Source organism: Mirounga leonina, unplaced genomic scaffold (genome assembly GCF_011800145.1).
Source record: "Mirounga leonina isolate KUSES-001 unplaced genomic scaffold, KU_Mleo_1.0 Mir_91, whole genome shotgun sequence".
In the NCBI taxonomy this organism is placed as follows: domain Eukaryota; kingdom Metazoa; phylum Chordata; class Mammalia; order Carnivora; family Phocidae; genus Mirounga; species Mirounga leonina.
Genome location: NW_023270839.1, coordinates 19,982,540 through 20,007,027, shown reverse-complemented (window position 1 = coordinate 20,007,027; position 24,488 = coordinate 19,982,540). Strand labels below are relative to the sequence as shown.

Sequence of the window (24,488 nt, the reverse complement as noted above, 5' to 3'; positions counted from 1 at the left end):
TGTGAATCAAGGAAGGCTTCCTGGAGGGAGTGGCATTTAAGCTAAAAGACCAGGAACTAGCCAAATAGACTCAGGGTCAAAGGGGTTGGGGTGGAATAAAGCAGTCAGAAACTGCAAGTCAGTCAGATAGCTAGAGATCAGAGCTGGAGGAGCTAAGTGGCAGGAAAAAATAAGGCCAGAGCCAAGGGATGAAGAGCTTCAGGCAGGCAGTCTAGGGAGTTTAGACAGTGATCACCTGTAGGCATCTGTTTCCTGTAAGTCTTGGATCACAGTCATTGCCTACAATGTCAGTGTTTAGAGTAGATTCCATTTTGCAGAGCTGAGCAGACTTCATGTGATTTGAGAAGCATGTAAAGGACATAGTTCTCCACCCTGGTCTGTTATAGAAGCCTGCAATTCCCATCAGAGTCATTCCTCTGAGTTAAAGCCCTCCCTGAATGTCAAAGTTGTCTTTCAACTCTTCATTTAACATTTATTGAGAACGTATGTGTTGAATATTCTAGGCCCAAGTGATAGAGCAGTAACCAAAGCAAACAAGGCAAAGGATTTGAATAGACATTTCTCCAAAGATGATAGGCAAATGGCTAAAAAGCATACAAAAAGATGCTCAATATCACTAATCATGAGAAAAATGCAAATCAAAACTACATTGAGATATTAAAAGTAAATGCCACATGAACCAGTAATTCCACTACTGGAATTAAACAAAACAAAAACGTTAGTTCAGAAAGATACATGCACCCCTATGTTTATTGCAGCATTAGTTACAATAGCCAAGATATGGAAGCAACGCAAGTGTTCCTCCATAGATGAATGGATAAAGAAGATGTCACCACACACAGACACACACACACACACACACAGTAATATTATTCAGCCATTATAAACAATGAGATCTTGCCATGTGTGACAACATGGATGGACCTAGAGTATTATGCCAACTGAAATAAGTCAGAGAAAGACAAATACCATATGATCTCACTTGTATGTGGAATCTAAGAACAAACAGACAAAGCAGACAGACCCATAAATAGAGAGAACAAACTGATGGTTGCCAGAGGGGAGAAGAGTGGAGAAATGGGTAAAATGGGTGAAGGGGAGTGGGAGGTACATGTTTCCAGTTATGGAATGAATAAGTCACAGGAATGAAAGGTACAGCATAGGGAATACAGTCAATGCTACTACAATAGCGTCATATGGTGACATATGGTAGCTACACTTGTGAGCACAGCATAATGTAAAAGACTTGTCTAATCCCTATACTGCACACCTGAACTAATGTAACATTGTGTCAACTATATTTCAAAAAAAGTCCTACACTGAGATATTACCTTACACCCATTAGGGTGGCTATTAAAAAAACAAACAAACCAGAAAATAATAAGTATTGGTGGGAATGCGGAGAAGTTAGAACTCTTGTGCATTGTTGGTAGGCTTGTAAAATGGTGGAACCACTTTGGAAAACAGTATGGCAGTTCCTCAAAAAGTTTAAAATAGAACTATCATATGATTCAGCAATCCCACTTCTGGGTATCTATCCAAAATAATTAAAAGAGGGTTTCAAAGATATATTTGCACACCCACATCCATAGCACTATTCACAATAGCCAGGAGGTAGAAACAACCCAAATGTCCATCATTGGATGAATGGGTAATCAGAATTCGGTATATTCATACAATGGAATACAATGCAGCCTTAAAAAAGGAAGAGAATCCTGTCACATGCTACAACGTGAATGAACCTTGAGGACATGATGCTAAGTGAAGCCACAAAGGGATAAATATTGTATGATTCCACTTATATGAAGTATCTAAATTAGTCAAATTAATGATATAGAAAGTAAATGATGGTTACCAGAGCCTGAGACGAGGGGGCAAAGAGGGAGTTGTAGTTTAATTGGTAGAGAGTTTCAGTTATGCAAGATGAAAAGGTTCTTGAGATCTCTTTCGCAACAATGTAAACATACTTAACACTACTGAATTGTATGCTTAAAAATGGTTAAGATGATAGAGGCACCTGGATGGCTCAATGTCCAACTCTTGATTTCAGCTCAGGTCATGATCTCAGGGTCGTGAGATTGAGCCCTGCTTTGGGCTCTGCATTGCGTGTGAAACCTGCTTAAGATTCTCTTTCCCCCTCTCCCTCTGCAACTCCCCACGACCCCTGCTTGAGCACCTGCTCTCTCTCCCTCTCTTTAAAAAAAAAAAAAAAAAGGTTAAGATGATAAGTTTTATGGTATGTGTTGTCTACCACAAAATTTTTTTCTATGCTATTCCAACATTTATAACTTTATTAGATAAATAATGGTGATAACAATAGCATCCATAGCAATGTCAGCAGGAATAAAAATCTGCATTGATTGAGTGCCTAAAAACAAACAAGCAAAATTGGGTTTCAGTCTTTGTAAGTATTGGTCTATTTCCTATTACTTTTACTCCTGGGGAACAGTCCTTCAGGAGTCCCAGTTGAAAACCGGGGTGTTTATTGGGGTCTGTCATTCCTGGTGGCCGTGGAACTCCAATTTTTATCCTCCAGTCCTATGAGCTCATCAGAAGATCTGCTCAGATTTTCAGGCTGTCATCTGCCAATTGTCAATCAGCAAACATCCTAAAGGGAAAAGTGGCACGCTGTCAGGCTCACCTCTCTCTGCTTCTCTTCTCCCTGAGATCTTGATCCCTCAAATCCATGCTGCCTTGATGCCTTCAGGCAGAGCTTTGAAATATTTTATTCAGCTTTTCTGGTCACTGTTAACAGGGGTGATAGGATCAAGCTAGTCTGCTCTATCTAGAAGCAGAAATCCTTGAGAGGTTTTTTTTTTTTTTTTAAGATTTTATTTATTTACTTGAGAGAGGGGGGAGAGCACGAGCAGAGGGGAGGGGCAGAGGGAGAAGGAGAAGCAGATTCGCCGCTGAGCAGGGAGCCCCAGGATCATGACCTGAGCCAAAAGCAGCCACCTAACTGAGTCACCCAGGCGCCCCCCAGTCAGGCTTTTCTTTCCCTTGCAAGTTTTTGTTATTTTTCAAATAATAACAACAACATATTGTCATGATATAAAGATACTAAAGGATATACAGAAAGAAAAAAAAAAAAAAAAGCCGTACACCCAGGCACTGAATTTCCCTAGACAGAAGCATTAACTTTCCAGATATACTCTAGGCAAACACAAGCAAATTCATATATATTCTTCCCCACACCCTTTATACAAAGGTAGCATATTGTTCACACTGCTATGTACCTTGCTTATTCCATTTAATGATGCAGTTTGGAGATTGTTCCATATCAGCTTACATAGAGCTACTTCATTCTTTTTCACATTTGCATGGTTTTCTATTGAATGCATGTCCCATAATATGTCTATCTAGTAGCTGATTTATGAATGTTTATGTAGTTTCTGATATTTTGCTATTGTAACTACCAGTACAATGGATATACTTGTATAAATTTCACTTTACATGTTTGATTATTTGCATTAGAATATCTAGAAGTGAAATGGCTAAGTCAAAAGTATAGGCACTTAAGGTTTGGGTAAATATTATTTAATTTCCCTTAGAAAGCTATACCAATTTAGGGGCACCTGGGTGGCTCAGTTAAGTGTCTGCCTTTGGCTCAGGTCATGATCCCGGGGTCTTGGAATGGAGCCCCACATTGGGCTCCCTGCTCAGTGGGAAGTCTGCTTCTCCCTCTCTCCCTGCCCCTCCGCCTGCTTGTACTCTCTCTTTCTCTCTCTCAAATAAATAAATAAAATCTTTTAAAAAAAATAAAAGAAAAGAAAGAAAGCTATGCCAATTTACATTCCTACCAGTACTATAAGAGAGTAACTCATTCCCCACATCATCACTAACTCAGAAAGTTGACAAACTATCTTGGTCAATCTGATAGGTGAAAGAAATGATATCCCAGTGTAGTTTCATTTTGCATTTCTATTAAATGAGGCTGGACATATTTTCCTATATTTAAGAGACACTTGGGCGCCTGGGTGGCTCAGTTGGTTAAGCGACTGCCTTCGGCTCAGGTCATGATCCTGGAGTCCCGGGATCGAGTCCCGCATCGGGCTCCCTGCTAGGCAGGGAGTCTGCTTCTCCCTCTGGCCCTCCCCCCTCTCATGTGCTTGCTCTCTCTCATTCTCTCTCTCTCAAATAAATAAATAAAATCTTTTAAAAAAAAAAAAGAGACACTTGAATTTTCTGTTATATCCTTCACCCATTTTTCTATTGATTTGTTGTTCTTATTGATTTGCAGATACTATTTACATTAAGGAAAGTAACAATTTGTGTTACAAGTTCCAAACATTTCTCCCAATTTGTTGTGTATCTTGTAACTTTATGGATTTTTCCAAGTAAGAAAATTAAGGAATAAAATTTATCTATTTTTTCTTTATGGCTTCTGGGGCTTGAGTAATATTTTAAAAGGCCTTCCCCAGGCTGGCTTAAAAATAAGTCTATAATCTTTTCTTCTAGTACTTTTTGGATTTAATTTTTTACATTTAGAGTTTTGACCCATCTGGAATTTATTTTGTTGTATGGTGAAAGGTAGGAAACCAACTTTACTTTGCAAGCTAGTTGTCCCCAAACCATTTACTAGTGAATCCTTATCTTCCCCACTGATACAAAGTGCAATGTTTAGCCCATACTTAATGTGTACATTTTGGTCAATGTGCTTTTTCAAGTGCAGTGATATCATACTATGTTTTAATATCTAGGAAGCTGGTTATACTACATACGAAGTTAGAAATGTAGCATGACGAGGCCTACTAGATAGTAAAACACATCTTAGATGTTTTCATCTAAAACATCTTTATATCTTCTTAGATCTTTTTAGATTATATCTTATATCTTTTAGAAATTTCCTTTTGAACCTTAGAATCAGCTTTTCTACTTTCAGAGAAAAACTTGTTAGCATTTTTATTGAGAATGCACTAAACTTAAGAATAGGACTCTAAATTATCTTTTATAATCATTTTTTAGTTGATTCATGGTTTCCAGGTAAAAATCACATCATCTCCAAATAATGAAAAATTTATCTCTTCATTTCTCATGAAGAATCGTTTTTGGGGGGTGTAAAAAGGCAGCAGCTTCGTTTCTTTCTTTCTTTCTTTTTTTTTTTAACATAATAAGATTCTTCAAATGGACAATGGTTCAGTTTTAAAAGTTAGTGTAAACAGGACAAAAATTATCTTCCTACCCCCTTCTCTAGCTCTCCTCTCCACAGGCACCCGATGTTCCTTGTAGTGTCTTTTATATCTTTCTACAGATAACTCATATGCGTGCAGGCCAGCACAGCTGCCCCTGAGCGTGCTCCAGGTAGCACAGTCGTAGAAGCCCTAGCAAAAGCTGGGCTTTAGAAAACCAAAGAGGGCCAAAGAGGAGGTCCTTTCCTGTGTCTTATCTTCTCAGTGACTAAATAAGTAGAAATAGAAAACACATAGGCCCTGAGTCCCAAGATAGTTCCCACCCTTCTCTGGAAGAGTGTCCCAGACCCGGAGGGCTCAGAAGAGCTGGGGCTCTGACTTCTACTTTTAGGACATTTATTTTTCACCAACAAATTCTACCTCCTTATCTGCTTCACACAGATGAATCCCAGACACACAAGTTCTCTCTATTACCAAAATAGCCACAAACATCTAGCAACTTGAAGCCCAGGATATGTTTAGGGCCTGAGATCTGGAGTTGGATGTGGGCCTCCTGTATATGGAGTCATCTCTTCCAGAGTCTTCCAGTGTTGTCCAGGTAATATCTCTGAGGGTCTCTTGAGACCACTGAAGCGACAGGCTTAGAAGTTTCCTCTAAGCTTCTCTAGTTGGCGGATCTTCCCCCATTCCACCCCCTACTGCAGCCGGGCGCAGGAGATAAAATGAAAAGGGTAACTCCCCGCAGCTGGCCCAAGAGATAGCAGTGGGGAGGGAGCAAGAGAAAAGAAACATGTGTGGGAGCTCACAGGAGGAGTGGAAGAAAACTCTACTATTTACAGATTCCTAAGCCAATGAAAGTACCTCCATCATTTTCTCTCGGGACAGATCCAGAAAGGCAGCACGGAGCAACAGTTCAAGACAGGCATTTTCTGTGGTCGAGTGGAGAAGAGCGACCTGCAACCATGGGACAGGGTGAGCCAAGCCATTTCTCCATGGGGCTTACTTGACTCTCAGTAGCTCCTCCACAATAACGTGTTTTCATTAAGAGAAATAAGATGGTGGTGGAGGTGATGGTGGTGTGACTCTGGTGGGGGTGGTAGTAGGTGCTGCTGGTGGTGGACGTGATGGTTGGTGGGGCTATGTTGGGGAGTGGTACTGGGTGCTGTGGCAGTGGTAGCCGTGGTATGGCTATGGGTGGCAATATGGTAGGTTGGTGGTGGTAAATCAGTGGTCGTAGTTGTGACGACGATGATGACAGCATGGATTTATGGCATCACAACATGATTATTCTCACTGGGTTGTGACACCCTGGGAAAGCATGAGGGTGTCATAGCCTCAAAGCTAAGTGGGACAGAAGGGGAGGTAAGAGTCAGGGAATCCAAATACAAGGGACAGAGGCCAACATCAAGCAAGAGAATAGGTAGAACCAGAGGACGCAGAAAGTTCAGGGGCCTCTGCATAAGTCTGTTAGTATATTTACTTACAAGACTTACTGTAAAATGAGAACTGCCTGATAGGCTGTCATAATACTCTCAGGCCCCCTCCTTGGAGAGTTTTTCTGGGCTGCATGGGGCCATGGGTTTGGTGAGCCTTTAGGTGAAAGAGCCAAGTATGATCTCAGGTGAGTTGGTTCTACTCTCTGGGCCTGACTCTTCCCGTCTATAAAACAAGAGAATCGGCTCAGTGATTTCAAAACCAGCTTTAAAAATTATCTGTGTTTGAAGAAGAAAGGAGTAGGGGTGAGCAAAATTCCAGGTTTTATTCATTGTTTTGTTTAGGGACCAGAAAAGAAGGTCAACAATGAGGGCAAGCATTGCTCTTACCAATAATAGTAATAGTCTCATTTAGTGGGACTTCCTACGTGTCTGACACTGTGCTAAGTGTATTAATACATTAACTCATTTAATTTCTCCAACCCTGCAGGGAAGGATGATTATTCTAAGGAAGAGGAAACTGAGGCTCAGATGGTTAAATTACTTGCTTTAGGTGGCGCAGCTAGTATGTAAGTTGAGCCAAGGATTTGAACCTCAGTTCAACTCTGACTCCAGGGTCTCCGCTTTTACTAAAGTTGTCACATTTACCTCGTCTTCATGACTTCCCTTTTCCACAACAGCCATGGGGATCAAGAACTGTGACTTCCAGGCAGCAAAAAACAATGAGGAGCACCACACCAAGGCCATCAGCTCCCAGCACCTCATTGTGAGGAGAGGGCAGCCCTTCACCATAATCCTGTACTTCCAGGCTCCGGTCTATGCATTTTCATCCACCCTGAAGAAGGTAGCCCTCATTGCCCAAACTGGTGAGTGGGGCAGGCCTAGACCCCTTTGGCGGCAGGCCGGTGGTGGCGGGGGGGGTTCTTTCTCCAGCACCTCCTCAGGGAAAAAGGGGCAAATGGCCCACAATGCATCTGAGCCTCAAGAAGTCCTGTCCACCTGGCAGGGCTGTGGTGAGGATCAAATAACATGCATAAAAAGTAGTGTTTATTGGGGTGACTGGGTGGCTCAGTTGGTTAAGCAGCCAACTCTTGATTTGGGCTCAGATCATGATCACAGGTCCTGGGATCGAGGCCCTTCATGTGGCTCCGCATCAATGGGGAGTCCACTTGAGGATTTTCTCTCCCCCTCCACCCTTCCCCCTGCTCTCTCTCTAAAATAGGTAAAATAAATCTTTTTAAAAATCACATTTATTATGACTCAGAAGTTGCTGCGCATCATTATCACTAAGGGGCTCCTTTTGGTTACAAATATATCAGTGCCTGAATGGATCTCATCTAGGCTTAAGATAACATTTAATTGCTACTATTTATTGAATTTGTACTACATATCAGATATTGGGCCAAGTGCTTCACATGCACTATCTCATTAAGACCTCACATCCATCCTACGAAGAAGGCATACCACTCCGCCCATTTTATACACTATGGACCTTTTCTAGATGTGGGTCCATGAGCACTGAGAACTTGTGCTCTCCTATCACACTTTACTGCCTCCCATTACTGGATGGACTTCTTCCATCCTCACAAAAAAACAATTTTCACCTGTTCTAACTTTATGATACTTGACTTTATTACTCTGAGTTGTGACCAAAAGGTCCAAATGACCAATTCATCTCCGTGTGACTGCAGGAGAGCACCCTTCCAAGGCCAACAAGACCCAAGCCATGTTCCCAATTTCCCGTTTGGGGGACCAGAAGTGGTGGAATGCGGCAGTGGAAGACAGAGATGACCAGTGCTGGACCATCTCTGTGACTGCGCCCGCAGACGCCATCATTGGCCGCTACTTGCTCCTGCTGCAGGTCTTGGGCAAGAAGCAACTCCTCCTAGGCCAATTCACAGTGCTCTTTAACCCATGGGCTCGAGGTGAGTTTGGACCTGAACCAGCCTGGGCTGCACCGGGACTCCAGGCATAGGAGCTGGGACACAGCTCTGGCAGGAAGTGACTGCCCCAGGCCCCAGTGCACCGCTCCAAGGACAGTACCAGCACTCAGTTACTGTGGTACCTGCTCCCTGGATGAATGGCCTCTCAGACCCGGGGTCTGTGTTGGTGTCACCCTTGGCAGAAGCAGCCGGGGGCCTCCCCCTGAAAGGAAGGGCTTATCTCACCACCAAACCCTGGTGCCGGGTCGGGCTCTTTGGTCACAGGAGTGGAGACTCACTGAGATGACCCTGGGAGAACTACTCTTTATTGTGACAGCACAGGGGCTGAGAACTGGAAAGTGGTTCAGGAATGGACACAACCTGAGGGACGGGCTTCTCGGTTTCTTCCCCGGGCTCCCATAGTCTGTGTCCAGGGTGAATCCAGGGTTTGCGGGACCTGAGGTTTATTTATATAATTTGGGGGACCCTCTTTAAGAAAAAGAATACAAAATTTTGAATTCCTCAGGCCTAAAGTGGTCTGTGCCAGTGAAGGGCCCAAAGCTTCAGCTTCATCAGCTCCACAATAAATCTGCCCTGTTTGGTTGTCTCTGCTTTTCTCCACTTGTATGTTCTGTTCTTACTACTGGCTGCTGGGTCCTCTCCACATCAACTTAAGTATTTGCTAGAGTGGCAAATCAAACAGCTAGTGGCCTGTAGCTCAGCAGACTAAGGGTGGGCTTTCCTAAGATCAGATGACCTCCTGCAGCCCAACCAGTGGCTACCTCTGGCAAAGCTGTTGGGACTATTTCATTTTCAAAAGATCATCAGATGTGGTTGACATGCTCCAAACACAAGGAGGGCATCTCCTCTTCCTTCCCATTCTGAAGGTTGAGTCTGTCTTTCCTTTTTAAATCTGCCACCCCCCACCTTAATCCTTGGGGCTTCCTGAAGCATTGCTTAGGGGGATGGAAAACAATTTTGACCAGCTTTCCCTCGCTACCCAGACAACAAATGCAGAGCCTTTTTCTTTCAGGAGTTTCACTGCCAGCCTGAAGGGGCCCTTGTTATAAGGCAGGGCTGGGAGACAAAAGGAAACACAGGGAAGCAGAAGAAATCTTCCCGGGTTTCTCCAGCCAGTTCCTAACTCCCTTTCTATGTGGCATCTGAAACCCAGGGGACTTCCTCTCTCCACGTTTCTTAGATGGGGTGGGGTTCTCCAGTCCCCCCTCCTTCAGATAGCCCTGCCTATTTTCAGTTCAGGCTCTTATTTCCTGATTCAAGGGGATGAGCAGGTAGAGCAATAGATGGGAACGAGTGTCCATTCAGGTGTAGCTGCCCCATGCGGGTAAATGTGGAGTCAGGGCCCCTTCAGCTGGGGGAGGATCCATGGCTCTTGACATATTTCCCTCCAAAGCTGAGGCCCTAGTCCCTGCCTCGCTGATTCGAACCCACAACCAGAGCTAGGCCCTTGTGGCCAGAGCAAAGACACAGCAAAGACAGTTCTGAGACCATGCTCAGTTCAGTGGGAACTCTTAGTCTTGACTCCATGCTGGGTTTCTCGCGTCTATGCTTGGTTTGACCCTGCCTGGGAAAGGCCTCTCTGTGTGAGTCCGTATGGAGATGTCTGTGTTGGCAGGGGTGAGTTATTGGCTCTGCTTCTCTGGGAGGTGATTAAGAGATTTTCAGATTATCCAGGACTCAGTCCATCTTAGCATACTTGGAGATGGGACTCTCCTGGACTCAAAAGGAAATTTTATATCGTATAAAGAAAGTCCTATTCATAAGCAGAGAACTTTATAAAAGGGGCCACACTCTGGGGCAGAAGGGGAGGGTGATGCTACCTGTGCTCTGATAAGGTACCTCCCAGAGCCCTGCAGAGCCTGGGGCCTAGCACCTCACTTTGAAGTGATTTTATAGAGAGTCTCAAGATGGAGGGGCAGGAGTCAAGGGCTCCTCGGGCACATGGTTCTATGATTTTAGGCCTCACGTTCTTCAGGGCTTCCCGATTTTTAATATCCTATCCTTCTGTTAATTTGAGTACCCTCATCCCAGCAGATGCCTGGAGGGATAATCTGGAAAGCCTTTTCTCTTATTAGTCCCCAGGAACCAGCCTAAGCACCCTCCTCCCACTCCCCCACCCCCCACCCAGCAACAGCTGCAGAGAGAGACACTTAGCAAACAGAGCAGATCTCCCCTGCCGCTCCCGGCTTCCTAGAGTGTCCTCCTCCTTAAAGCCTACCAGCCTCCTCATGAACCCCAGCCCGACCCTGTGAGGAAGGCAGCAGGACAGGCAGGAGAGACTGTGGGAGTCTTAGACGAACTTGGACGCCCCCAGGGCTTCCACTGGCTTCTACTTCACCCAGCTCCACTATTCCCTCTGACCCTGTCTTACCAGATGCTCCTCTTCCTTTCTGCTCACCCCTGTCAAGCTATGTTTGATCGTTTTTTTTTTTCCCTGAAACACTATTTTTAAATTTTTTTTAACATTTTATTTTTAAGTAATCTCTACGCCCAACATGGGGCTCAAACTTATAACCCAAGATCAAGAGTTGCATGCTCTACTGACTGAGCCAGCCAAGCATTTGGCTGTGAGATATAACAGGCCCACTGGGAAGTTCCCTGAACTGTTGCCAAACTCTCTTGGGCCAAAAGCACTCTGGCTGCCCATGTCTTCTGGGAACCAGTAGGCTTTTTAAGCTTGGCTTGTTCCTATCTGTCTGGCTGACCATGAAGGCCACTTTGGCTGACCCAGGGACTCTGACCCCTGTTCCCACTCTGCACCAGAGAAGAGTCTGGGTCCCAGTGGGGTCACTGAAAAAAGGGAATTCCTCTCCAGTTTTCATCATGCCCACAGCTAAAGAGAAGGCCGGCAGCCAAACCTGACCTGAGCAGGGAGAGCAGAGGCCTAGGTGTGGAGGGCAGGCCTAACACCCCATAGGCCCTCATCCCTGCCTGCTTTTCACCAGAGGATGCTGTGTTCCTGAAGAAGGAATCTCAACGCAGGGAGTACGTGTTGAACCAGAATGGCCTCATCTACCTGGGTACCGCTGACTGCTTCCACGCAGAGCCCTGGGACTTTGGCCAGGTATGGGGATCTCTGGGAAAGGATAGGGGCCAGTAATTGCCCCATAACCTTCAGTGTTCAGGCCAGACAGAGCTGGCAGGTCCAAAAGCCTGTAGGTTATGAGGCCATTTCTTCTTCTTCTTTTTTTTTAAGGATTCATGCCATAAGTTTATTTACAAACATCTTGAGTATGTTGAATTCAAGAGTTTGATCCATTTTTCAAAGAGACTGCACCTCTTAAAATGATCCTTTTCACATTTGTTTAATGGATTAATTAAAACACCCTTATTTCTGAAGCAGTTAGTGTCTTACTACAAAATAAGGTGAAGCAAATCCAGATCCAAAGTACAGTCATCATAATTAGTAACTGCCACTTGTTTTCCACTGAAAATGGCCAATTCTTCCCTAGGCCCTCCTCATAGTGGCTTCTACAGACCACAGAGGTTGGTGAACCTCCAGATGCTCTATCCCAACATAGCGCTCTTGGAAGTTCTCGGAAAGGGGCAGATACCCAAGATGAAAGAAATGATGGCACCACACCGAATCCTTTTTTCACAACCTTGTTCCCTGGTGTATCAGTGAGGCTTCTTTTGGCCATTTCAGCTATGTGGTGCCTCTCTTTCCTCAGGGCCACATCAGACCATCTTCCACAGCTTCCAGAGTTATCTTCCTAAGGGCCACAGCAAATCAAACCTCTGTTAAATCCCCACTGTCTACAGGATAAAAACTAAATGCCCTGGCTTGACCTCCAAGGCCCTTCAGAGCCAGGCCACTGCTTTTCTTTCCTCAAGAGCCACCCCACGCTCCAGTTTCTGGCCATCCCCTGAACAGACAGGCTGAATATGCCTGGAATACCTTCCCTCCTTTATCACCCCAGAAAATTCCTATCCATCTTTTAAGACCAGCAGAATGTTTTCCTCAGCCCCCAAAGGTTAAGAGTCACTCTCCCCACTATGCCCTCTGCTCTGGGTTGGCATCTCTCCTAGAGCCCTGGCCATGTTGCTGAGATCAGTAGTCTACCGGCCTGCGTGTCCTCCTCTGCTCCTAAACTGCGGGTCCCTCAAGAGCAAACGCTGCCTTGGTCTCCTCCCCATGTGGATCAGTGATGGCAGGAGCAGTAGGAGCACACAAAATGGGCAACAACAAAAATCAAACAATACAGCTCTGGTCCTCAAGGGCTCACGCCATGTCAGGACGGTCAGACAACAGAACAGGCAAAGGATGGGACTGCATGGACACAGGGACCGGGGGGCACAGTGGGAGAGAGGGAAAAGCCAGAACTCCCACAGGAGACAAGAAGGCAAGGCAGGAAGGAGTGGAACCTGAGTCTGGGAGAAGGATGAGGTGATGGTGGGGGAGGAGTACCCAACCTGGAGGCCCTTCATCACGGTCCTGTGTGCTCCTTCCAGTTTGAGAGCAGTGTCATTGACCTCAGCCTGGGCTTACTGAGCATGGACAAGCAGGTGGAGGAGTGGGGCAACCCGGAGCATGTGGCCCACATTTTGGGTGCCTTGGTGAGTGAGGTGGGGAGGGAGGGGAGCCTTCTGCCGGAGCTGCCTACATTTACGGCCCTGGAAACCTTCAAATCACAAATGGTCCCTTCCTCCCAGGATGTGGGGGTCAGTTCCTGGAGAAAGTCTGAGTGAGGAGGGACGACAGTAGCATCCACAAGGGAGAGAAAAGCAAAGGGAAGTATCATCCCTCAGGACCCAAGCCAGGAGGACTAAAACTGGCCTGGAGTTCCTCAGAGCCCTCCTCCCTCCGTTGCCTCCTCCCGTCAGCCCAACCTACAGGCTTAGGTCCATGGGAAGGAGGGTTAGGGTCTATCTTGCCCAGTGTTTGCTGCTCAAATGGTTGTTTGCATTTCTAAATTACTCCTAAGAATATACAGACCATGAAGGTAGTTTGGTAGCTTCCTCCTGTCCCTAAATGTCCTTTCTGGGGAACCATGAGTTCCCCATTTCAGCTTGTGCCTCTGGACTCCCCTCTGAAGAAGTGGAGGACAAGGTCAACCTGTGAGGAGAAGGAAGCTTAGGACAAGTGGGCCTTGAGGCCCCAAGAGCAAATGCCCTCAAAGGAATCAGGGTCAGGCAAGTGAAGGAGCATTGAAACCAGCCCCCAGTGAGAGGCAGCTCTCCTGCTCCTCTTATGATGTGTGCTTTGCTTGCCAATGTGGTCCACAAACCCCTGGCTTCCAGAGGACTAGATAAAAAGAATTCCCCAGGCCCCACTCCTAGAGATTATAATCCAGTGGGTAGGGTGAAGCCCAGGAGTATCCAGATGATTCTGATACAAGTGGTCTAAGCCCTCTTACTCCCTGCCCCCCTCCAGAGGCGGTTCTGTCCCAGACCCCACATAACATCCACACATTTCCACAAACAGCTGCATGCTCTCAAGGAGAAGAGTGTCCTGCCCACCCCACAGACCGCCGCCGCCACCCAGGAAGGGGCCTTGCTGAGCAAGCGCCGGGGCAGTGTGCCCATCCTGCGCCAGTGGATCACAGGCCAAGGGCGACCTGTGTGTGACAGTCAGGCCTGGGTGTTCGCCGCAGTGGCTTGCACAGGTACAGAGCTGGCTTGCCTGCCGCACCCCCGGGTCACCCTGGCTACCGTACAGCGTGCCTGCCCTGCCCCATGGCTTTCGCCCTGACACTTTCCCTGCCCTTGCCCCAGCAGGAGCAAGCCCCGGTGCTCTGTTGTACATTCTGTAAGCCTCGCCCTGCTGTATACTCTGCCTGCTGTGTAAACTGTCTGTACCTCCTTTCTCAGCCTTTACACATCCTGGGCCTGTGGGTCAGTCCTACCTGCCAGGTGCCTGCGCCCCTCCTCTTTCCACGGTGTCAGGTGGCACTTCAGACCATGCCTGCCCAGAGGAGACACTGAAAACACTAGCTATACATACCCAGGCCTCCCTGGCATCCCCTGACTCTCTGGCCCCCTCCCACGCAGTGCTGCGATGCCTGGGAATCCCTGCCCGCGTCATTACCACGTTTGCCTCAGCCCAGGGAACCGGCGGCCGCTTGTTTGTAGATGAATACTACAATGAGGAGGGCCTTCAGAATGGAGAAGCCCAAAGAGGCAGAATCTGGTGAGAAGCCCACAGACGATGAGGTCCCAGGCACGGGAGGGCTCCGAATCCACAAGGTATAACCTCACGGCAACCCCTGCACACCCTGAGCGACCCTAGCACTGAGAGGAGGCCCTCAAGACTCTTGTAGGCAGGATGCTGATGGTCAGTCGTGGCATGTGCCCCCCACCCCCAGGAGTGTTGCAGCACTCTTACAGTGTCCTCCCATCCCCATGGCAATAATGACTCTGCCATGTCTAGTCCTCTTCAGGACTACTTTTTTTCACCGAACTTGCATTACTCCTTTGGTACCTTCAGGATCTTCCAGACTTCCACGGAGTGCTGGATGACCCGGCCTGCTTTGCCCCCAGGTTATGACGGATGGCAGATTCTGTACCCACGTGTTCCCAGTGGAGATGGAGGTAAAGGCTGGGGGTAGGCCAAGTACCATCCTGGGCTGCACAAAGCTGTACAAGCAAGAAGTCCCTCGAAAACAGGAGAAGCAGGAGGTCCAAAGGGGGTCTGCATCTCCTAAAACAGGAGAAGTGGAAGGAATGATAGTGGCCAGCAGAATGCTCACCTGAAGCCAGCAGGCTCAAGGGAACAAAGGTGTTAGCCATCTAGGCCCAAGGCCATGGGGAGACTTGCCCTACCTCAGAGCAACGGGCGAGGGAGCAGAGTCTCAATGAAGGGAAAAAGGTCTTAAGATAGCTGGTGGATGTGCTGGGTTAGGGGCTTGTGGCATGGGATTTCTGAGGTTCTGGATGTGGATAAAGAGGGTATCAAGATAGGCTCAAGCTCAGAGAAGAAATCTTCAGGAGCCATAAAAGGATTGCTCTTCCTTTCTCAGCAGCTGAATAGTAATAGAGCCTGGCACATAGTAAGTGCTCAGTAAAGGTGACCTACTCCTATCATATCCATAGCAGAGCTGGCTAAGGAACTCTGGTGTACTACGTTCCTCTGAGGTTCTACCTGTCCAGTTTGAGAGGGCTCCTGCCACAAGCCATGACCAAAAAGTACTGTCACTAAATAACTGAATTTCACCACTGCAATGCCCTTTCAGAAACTGCCTAGTGCCCACCTCTGACCTTGATCTTGGGGGAGGGAAAATAGTGTATAGGATGGGGACAGAGGTTATGCAGCTCTGACTCAGAGAGAGGTCTGGGTATGGTTCCTCTTGCTCACTGACCTTTTTCTCCCTCAGTTCTGGGGTCCTGTGATCTGGCCCCTGTCAGAGCAGTCAAGGAGGGGACACTAAGCCTGACCCCTGGAGTATCAGACCTTTTCGCCGCAGTAAATGCCTCGTGTGTGGTCTGGAAGTGTCGTGAGGATGGCGCACTGGAGCTGACCAACTCCAGCACTAAGTATGTTGGCAACAACATTAGCACCAAGGGTGTGGGCAGCAACCGCTGTGAGGACATCACTCAGAACTACAAGTATCCTGAAGGTACTGGGCAGGGGAGGGCCCCAGGCTTCTCAGCACCTGAAATGCCAACAGAGGGGAAGGGATGGGCCAGAAGGATGCAGGCCAGAGAGACTCACAGTCTTCTCCTCATCATATAAAATAGGGCTTTGTAATCCCATTTGATACTATCAACATTTTGGGCCAGATAACTCTCCATTGTGGGGGCCTGTGCATCATAGGATGTTTAGCAGCATTCTCAGACTGCATCCACTAGATGCCAGCAACCCACAACAGCAGGTTGTGACAGACAACCAAAAGTCTCCAGGTGTTTCTAAATGTCCCCTGGGGGGCAAACTTGCCCCCAGTTGAAAACCACTACTATAATACAACACACTTAATACCAAGCCCAGCTGCCAGAAGATGTTCTCCCTCTCTCCTTCTCGCCCTCTTTTCCAGCACCCCAAATCTCTTCCTTCCTCCATATTGATTAATGGCACCACCGTCACCTATTTGTCCAAACAAGAAGGCTTGCACCCTCTTCACCTCTCCCTCCTTCACTGCCCCACTTTCTCTCATAGCTGTTTCCTTATCTCCTTCCTCACTGCTTATAGAAAATTCAGGGCCTCAACATCTCTTGTCTGCAGCATTTTAACAGCCTCCTAACTGGACCCCCAGGTCCCATCTCTCCATTATCATTCCCTTTCCAACTTAGTTTCCAGAATGAGCTTTCTAAGACACAAAATAATGTTACTCCCCTGCTCTAGAATATTCCATGGCCCCCACTGCCCTTGGAATAAGTCAATTCCTTCACTTAGGAAGATGTGAGTCCCTGCAGATCTGTCCTCAGAGTCAGTATGACTTGTCCAAAAGCTTGCTCTCCCACCATTCAAGGGGCAAATGCATAACACTTGAAGAACTGGAATGACCTGGAAGAGACATGCTATATCTGCAGTGGATCTGCCCAATGTAGACCTTTTTTTTAAAGTTTTTATTTAAATTCCAGTTAGTTAACATACAGTGTTATATTAGTTTCAGGTGTATAATATGATTCAACACTTCCATACATCACCCAGTGCTCATCATGACAAGTGCCCTCCTTAATTCCCATCACCTGTTAACCCATCCACCCCACCCACCTCCCCTCTGGTAACCACCAGTTTGTTCTTTATAGTTAAGAGTGTTTCTTGGTTTGCCTCTCCCTCTTTTCTCCCCCTTTGCTTATTTGTTTTGTTTCTTAAATTCCACATATGAGTGAAGTCATAGGTATTTGTCTTCCTCTGACCGATTTATTTCACTTAGCATAATACACTCTAGCTCCATCCATATCATTGCAAATTGCAAGATTTCACTTTTTTATGGTTGAATAGTATGCCTGTGTGTGTGTGTGTGTGTGTATCACATCTTCTTATTCATTCATCAATTGATGGACACTTGGGCTGCTTCCATAATTTGACTAGTTGTAGAAAATGCTGCTATAAACATCAGGGAGCATGTATCCCTTTGAATTCGTATTTTTGTATTCTTTGGGTAAGTACCTACTAGTACAATTGCTGGATTGCAGGGTAGTTCTATTTTTAACTTTTTGAGGAACCTCCATACTGTTTTCCAGAGTAGCTGCACCCGTTTGCATTCCCACCAACAGTGCAAGAGGGTTCCCTTTCTCCACATCCCCACCAAAACCTGTTTCTTGTGTTGTTGATTTTAGCCATTCTGACAGGTGTGAGGTGGTATCTCACTGTAGTTTTGATTTGCATTCCCTGATGATGAGTGATGTTAAGCATCTTTTCATGTGTCTGTTGGCCATCTGTAGGTCTTCTTTGGAGAAACATCTATTCATGTCTTCTGCCCATTTTTTAATTGGATTATTCATTTTGGGGATGTTGAGTTTTATAAGTTCTTTATTTTGAATACTACCCTTTATCAGACATGTCATTTGCACATATCTTCTCCCATTCCACAGGCTGCCTTTTAGTTTTGCTGTTTGTTTCCTTTGCTGTGCAGAAGCTTCTTGATGTAGTCCCAATAGTTTAATTTTGCTTTTCTTTTGCCTCAGGAGACATATCTGGAAAGAAGTTGCTATGGCCAATGTCAAAGAAGTCATCGCTTGACTTCTAGGATTTTTTTATATGGTTTCAGGTCTCACATTAGGGCTCTTTTTTTTTCTTTTTTTAAGCTAAATGTGGCCTTAGAGGGTTGCAGAGCTCTTGTGACTTTGGCATTTGAGTAGCAATGGGTAAATGAATCTTAATCTTGGACTTTTATTAGAAGGGTCTATACCCTCTGGATAAAAGGCCTGCTTTGTTTCCTCCATTCTTCAGGATCTCCTCAAGAAAAAGAGGTGCTGGAGAAAGTCCAGGAAGAGAGAATGCGATATGAAAAACACAGTGGTATCCATCCTCCCAGTCTCAAGACTGCTGAGCCTCTATACATGTTCTTGGAAGCACCCTGCTCCGTCTACCTGGGAGGGAATGCCCAGTTCTCAGTGAGCCTGGTTAACCCCAGTGACCAGGAGAGGGCAGTGCAGCTGGCATTTGGGTTGCAGGCAATATACTACAATGGCATCCTTGCTGCTGAGCTCTGGAAGAAGCAGCAGTCCCTGATGCTCGGTGCCAACATGGGTAATGCTATGGCCCCCCGGATATCCCCAAACTCCAGCTCCCCCCCTGGGAGGCAGCAGCCATGGGGCACCCCTGAAGGTCTGAAGAGGTGGCTTCAAGCCCCTGGGGTGCCATGTCTCTGCCATTCAACACATATTTATTGAGCTTCACACAGACCAAAGCCCCCCTAATTTCAAATGCAATCAGGTAAGTAAAGAGACAATGGTAGCAGTTACAGAAGTGTTTGATAAGGTCAACAGAATACAATGGCAGGGGAGCATCTCACCCAGGTAAAGCAGACTGCACTGGGTCTGAAAGGACAAGGAGGAAGGGCAATGACAGGCAGAAAAGTGCATCACGAATATTCAAGGCAGAAGGAACATGTGCACAGGTTCTTCCTCTCCCCCAAAGCCCTACTTCACTGGTCTGGGGTGGGGTCCAGGCATTGGTACTTTTTAAAAGCTCCCTATGTTATCCTGGGGTTGAAAGCCCCTGGATTAGAGCAGTTGTTCTCAAACTTTGCTGCCTATCAGAATCACCTGGGGAAGTTTGATGCTCAGCCTGCATCCCCAGACCAATTGAATCAGAAACTCCATGGTTGGACCCAAACATCAAAAATGATTTAAATTCATCGGGTGATTCCAATGTGCAGACAAAAGAGAATCAGTGGACCGGAGCTTGTCTACATTATTGCAACAGCCTCCTAACCAGCTCCCCTGCCTCCAGTCTCTCCACCATGTTCCCTTTCTGCAGGGGGCGGGGGCTGGATCACACAGGGGGTTGTATATCATGCCAAGGAGTTTGAGTTTTGTTCTTTGGGCAGTGGAAAGCTGGGGAAAATTTGAACTAGAGGGGCTAATGTGATCAGAAATCCATTGGAAAAAAAAAAGAACAGTTGTTGGAATGGAAGAGGTCATATTAGAACAATGACTCTCAAACTTGGCTCCATGTTGAATCACCTGGGGAACTTTAAAAATACTGCTTGCTTCCTGGGCCTTGCTGCCAGAGTCAGATATAATCGATCTGGTGTGTAGCCTGGCACTGGGACTATTTTCATAAAGCTCTCTCTCTGATTCTAATGAGCATCTAATGTTGAGAACCACTGGATCAGAGGTTGGAAGGTTTTGTAATAAGTCAAAGCATGAAGGACAAATTAGACTAGCAGCACTTCAAATGAAGACATATTAAGGAGGTAGGATAGATTGGACTTATGAGTATGTGTGGGGGGGGGGGCTGGTGAGAGTGTTGCTTCCTCTCTAGGATAGGGAAAATGAGGAAGAGCAAGTATGGGGAGAAGGATAATGAGTTCTGTTTATGGTATGTTGGGCTTGAAAGCCCATGAGACATCCAAACAGAGATGGCTAGTAGGCAGCTGGAAACCTAAACCTGGCATTCAGAAGAATGGCCTGGGTTGGAGACCAGATGTGGGAATCCCAGCACAGAGGGAGCGGCCAAGAGTCAGGGCATTGATGAACTCCTGGGAATGGAAGAAGGATTGTGAGAAGAGAAGAGGCTGAAAGGGGAACCTAGGCAGCACCAGCATGTAGGCGGCAGGCAGGGAAAGAGCAGGGAATAAGGGAAACAGAGAGGTCAAACAGAGGAAGGAGCACCCAGCAGGAGCAGCAGAGTGGCCAGGAGATGTCAAGGCTGAAAAGCAGACGCTGAAGGAGTGGTCTTACTGAGAAGTGATGGCAAAGTCCAGCTTCCTGGGGGCTAAACTGATGGAGAGTTGAGGAAGCGAGACATCGTATACAATCCTTCCTGGAAGAACAGACCGAAGTCAGCCAGGGACACTGGGTAGAGGGAGGGTGGTTTTTTGCTTATTTAAGATGAGAGAGCAGAATCTGCTTACATGCTGAGGAAAACAATCAACAGAGAGGGAAAGCCTGAAGCCTTGGGAAAAATGGGTTATAACTGATGGTGCAACCCTGAGGGGACATGAGAGGCAACTAGAATAACTGTAGCCTACTTTTGGTAGACACAGTGTTAAGTGTTCCATACACACAGTCTCATTTACCCTTACAACAACCTTCTGCGGCAGCAGCTACTATTATCCCCACTTTACAGATGAGGAGATCAAAACACAGAGAGGTTACATAATTTGCCCCAAAGTTAACGAGCAGGCAGTGGTAGGGTCAGGATGGGGCACAGACTTAAAAAGTGGAGGGTTTATACTTGGGGGAGGGAGGACATCTCATCTTCCTGGGGATGGTGGGAGCAGGGGTAGATGACTATGTCTGCAGGCTGGGACTGGGAACATGAGCTTGAGAAAATTCCTAGACAGTGGAAGATGCCTTCATTTTCTCAGCAAAAGGAGAAAGCAGAGAATAAGAAGGAACTAAGGGCATATATTCAGCAACAACTGTGTGGCAGGGTCTGAGTTAAGCACTCAGTATCTCATTTAACACAAGCCACCCACCAGGTAGGCGTTCTTATTAGACAAGGAAGCTGAGGCCAGAGAGCTTAACTTGTTCTAGTTTGCCAGGGCCTTCAACAACCCCACTGTGGTGGTCTGTCAAGAAAGTTGGAGGCAGTGATGGTGGTAGGGAGTGGGGTCTTGACTGAGTTCAAGTTTGCAATTGCTATGAGAAATAAGGCATCTTTCTGGCTTCAGTGAGATACAGACTCCTTTGCATTGTGTGTAGTATTGCCTGTTTCCAGGGCACACACCTTCATGATTTGCACTGACTCCACTTGTCCTGTTTCAGTTAACAAAACCATCAAAAACCTGGCCTTCTTCCATTTTGAGCAAAGCCCACCAGAGAACAGCTTCCTCAGACTCACTGTCATGGCCACAGCAACACAGTCTGAGCCCAGCCTTAGCTGCTTTGCTCAGGAAGACATCGCCATTTGTAGACCACACCTTACCATTGAGGTAGGCACCAGTCTTTCCCCAAATCACTCTCGTTTGCTCCTGTCTCAGAAGGAATCAGAGCCCCTCAACCTTCAGGGCAAACAACTATGCTGTAGGATTACCAGGAAATGCTAGGTTGAGAGATCCTTCTCTTGAGATGGTTTCTTACATATGCTATTAAGGTTTACATCTTCCAACTTCTTTTTTTGGTTACATAAATATTTTAAAAATCAGGGCCTCCCCAGTTGCTGCCTTCATACTTGGGTAATACTAGCCTACATTTATTTAGCAATTTATACATATGCCAATGTATTTTCACCTTCTTTCTTTAATACAAAATCCTTGTGAGGTAGAATTATTCCCATTATACAGATGAGGAAACAGTCCTAGAGATTATCATACCCATGACCATGAAAATGGGATGTTTTAGAGGCTTATGGCTCTTGTCTAGTCCTCTATCCACATGTCTACCCTGACCAAAATGAATGTGATCTGGTCCTAGCCCTCAACGAGGTTATGTTATAGTTAAGTAAATGAGACACAATGTTAGGTCTTTTATGTAAGTGCTTCAATAGAGTACAAAGTCATTATGGCATAAGTGAAGTAAGGGGATTAATTTCAGCTGGTGGGTTTGAGGAAGGCTTAATAGGAGGCACTTATGCCGAGCCTTGAAAAATAGGTAAGCTTTAGTGCAGAGATTGGGGAAGGCCACTGCAGGCAGAAGACTGAACAGAGAGGCCCCAAAGGAAGTCTGAGAGGGGTGCTGGGATGTCATTTAGTCAAGGGAAGTAGAGGTGAGGCTGGAAAAGGGGATTGGGGTGAGACCATGAAGAGCTCTGAATGCCAACCAAAGCTGAATTCTGAAGACAATGGGAACCCCTCCAAGGTTTCTGAGAGGCACCATCAGAAATGGCCATGGATGAATCAAGGCAAGGGTAAGTATAAATGCAGGAAGACCTGTGGAGAGCTAAAGAAGTCAGGTGTGAAGTTTGGGTCCGGAGGGCAGAGACAGGAGAGTAACTGAGAGTACAAGGAGGGCGCCTAGGAGGGGAAGCAGTAACTGTAGCCCTGTGCTCTTTGCATCTGCTCCAGGTTTTGCCTCTTCCCACAGATGCCAGAGACAGCAGAGCAATATCAACTTCTTAAGGCTTCAGTCCGCCTCCATAACTTCCTAGATGCTCCCATGAAGGACTGTGTGATCTCCCTCTTTGGAAGGGGGCTCATTTACAGAGAGAGGAGGTACAGGTAAGAGACCACAAGCTTCTTGGGGCACCTGGGTGGCTCAGTCAGTTAAGCATCTGCCTTCAGCTCAGGTAATGATCTTGGGGTTTGAGCCCCACATGTGGGCTTCCTGCTCAATGGGGAGCCTGCTTCTTCCTTTACTTCTGTCCCCTCCTCCCCCACCCCTGCTTGTGCTCTCTCTCTCTCTCAAATAAATAAAATCTTTAAAAAAGAGAGAGAGAGACTACAAGCTTCTCATCTCACTGAAACATCTCAACTGGTCAGAAAGGCAGGGACCCAAGATTAATGAGATTTGTCTGCAGAATGATGGCAGAAGTCCACATTCCCTCCAGCAGTACAGGAGTTTCTACCATTTCTCCACTTTTCTCCACTCTTGGCAATACTCAGCTTTCTTTTTTTCCAGTCTAAGAGAAATAAGGTAATATCTCATTACTGTTTTAATTTGCAACTCTTCATGTTTATTACCCTTTTCTGTTTCCTCCTTGGTAAAAGATTTGTTTTTATCTTTGCCCACTTTTCTTTTGGTGTTTCTGCCTTTCCACCTTGTTGATTTGTAGGAGTTCCCCGTATGAATCCTTTGTTGGTTTCAGATGTTGCAAGTATCTTCTTTCATTATCTCTTCTTCTCTCACTGTGTCCACCACATTCTTTGTTGAAAACACAGTATACGGTTTAGAGTTCACGCTGCCTACTCCTGAAATACCTGGTAGTTGTCTTGTTACTGAGCCAATGCCTCAGCCTTATGAAACTCAATGAATCACTCTTGCCAATAAGTTGAGAGGATGGACTGCCAACATTTAACTACATTTTTGTGGTATCCGAGATCAACTGTGGGGGAAAGCTCCTCAAAGGAAATCTGTGCTACTCCTGTTTTTGGTCCACAAGTAGGCCAGAAGGTTGCTGATAGGACGTCAAACACCACCTGTTAACATACTGACATCTTCTGTATATGTCTACTGTACCCTTACAGCACTTAGCAATGTGAGGGGTCCAAAACCATAGCCTTCCCAAACATACCCCAGTACTACTACCAAGAGTGGGACCAGACTGAAGTCACAGGTGATAAATAACAGATGCAGCTTGGAAGCCCTTAGAATAGGATGTTTTTCTTCCTAACCATGTAATCATTTGCTAAAGGGAGGCTCCTTAAAACCTCCTGTTTCAACAGCAAGGTACTTAAATGTTTATTTCTTCATAGTTCACCTCTTCAAGCAGGGAAGGATCAGTCACTGGGACTAGCAAAGCAATGGGACAGAACTACCACCTGCCTTTTCCTTTATTTCAGATTAGCTTCCGTGTGGCCTGGAAACACCTTGCACACCGAATTCCAGTTCACACCAACACAGGTGGGGCTCCAGAGGCTCACTGTGGAAATGGACTGCGATATGTTCCAGAACGTAACCAACTACAGAAACGTCACTGTGAAGGCCCCTGAACTTCCCGCTTAAACGTCCAATAATCAGCGCATAATTAAAGTCTGATGTTGATAACATGAACTTGGTCCACTAGAGAAATATGAAAATTATTAGGTATATAGAAAACAGGCCCTAGGAGAAAAAAATAAAAGAACTGGACTCCTTTTATACAAAGTTATTTTTGGGGGTTTATGTTATTTTGTTGCTATGGCACTCTCTCAGTTTGAATTTAGTTCCTTCTCTTTATGACTCTTATTACAAGTATAAAATGGCACTTGATAAAAGTAAATTAAAACTCATTTGACGTAAGGAATTTCAACCCAAGTACCCACTAATTGCTCAGAAGAATGAATGCTGTGGCT

At 46.1% G+C, this 24,488-nt stretch overlaps 2 protein-coding genes and 1 pseudogene across 3 annotated transcripts in view; 1 reads left to right on the top strand and 2 right to left on the bottom strand.

Moving 5' to 3' along the window:
• Positions 1 to 2,278: 2,278 nt before the first annotated feature.
• Positions 2,279 to 24,488, bottom strand: part of CCNDBP1 (cyclin D1 binding protein 1) — a 33,133-nt gene continuing 10,923 nt past the window's right edge. The window contains exon 12 of one of the 2 annotated variants that reach the window (XM_034994123.1): positions 2,279 to 2,608. In XM_034994123.1, coding sequence (XP_034850014.1) covers positions 2,593 to 2,608 — 16 coding nt within the window. In that variant the 3' untranslated portion in view covers positions 2,279 to 2,592. Of the gene's footprint in view, positions 2,609 to 23,239; positions 24,217 to 24,488 lie in introns of those variants that run through there. The other variant, XM_034994122.1, reaches the window with a different exon arrangement.
• EPB42 (erythrocyte membrane protein band 4.2) lies at positions 5,919 to 24,235 on the top strand. The gene is made up of 13 exons (XM_034994125.1): positions 5,919 to 6,101; positions 7,243 to 7,428; positions 8,254 to 8,487; positions 11,451 to 11,569; positions 12,958 to 13,062; positions 13,931 to 14,111; positions 14,497 to 14,635; positions 14,933 to 15,036; positions 15,819 to 16,061; positions 18,338 to 18,637; positions 21,325 to 21,491; positions 22,582 to 22,715; positions 23,997 to 24,235. The coding sequence occupies exons 1-13, from the start codon at positions 5,981 to 5,983 to the stop codon at positions 24,157 to 24,159; spliced, it is 2,196 nt and encodes a 731-aa protein (XP_034850016.1). The 5' UTR covers positions 5,919 to 5,980; the 3' UTR covers positions 24,160 to 24,235.
• On the bottom strand, positions 11,834 to 14,913 carry LOC118003470 (annotated as a pseudogene).

What these genes read in the sequence shown, in the direction of transcription:
- EPB42 (XM_034994125.1), top strand. Translation starts at nt 5,981, where the DNA reads ATGAAAGTACCTCCATCATTTTCTCTCGGGACAGATCCAGAAAGGCAG. An exon ending in AGCCCTGGGACTTTGGCCAG is followed by an intron (nt 11,570 to 12,957) that starts GTATGGGGATCT and finishes TGCTCCTTCCAG; the next exon opens with TTTGAGAGCAGTGTCATTGA. An exon ending in TACAGAGAGAGGAGGTACAG is followed by an intron (nt 22,716 to 23,996) that starts GTAAGAGACCAC and finishes CCTTTATTTCAG; the next exon opens with ATTAGCTTCCGTGTGGCCTG.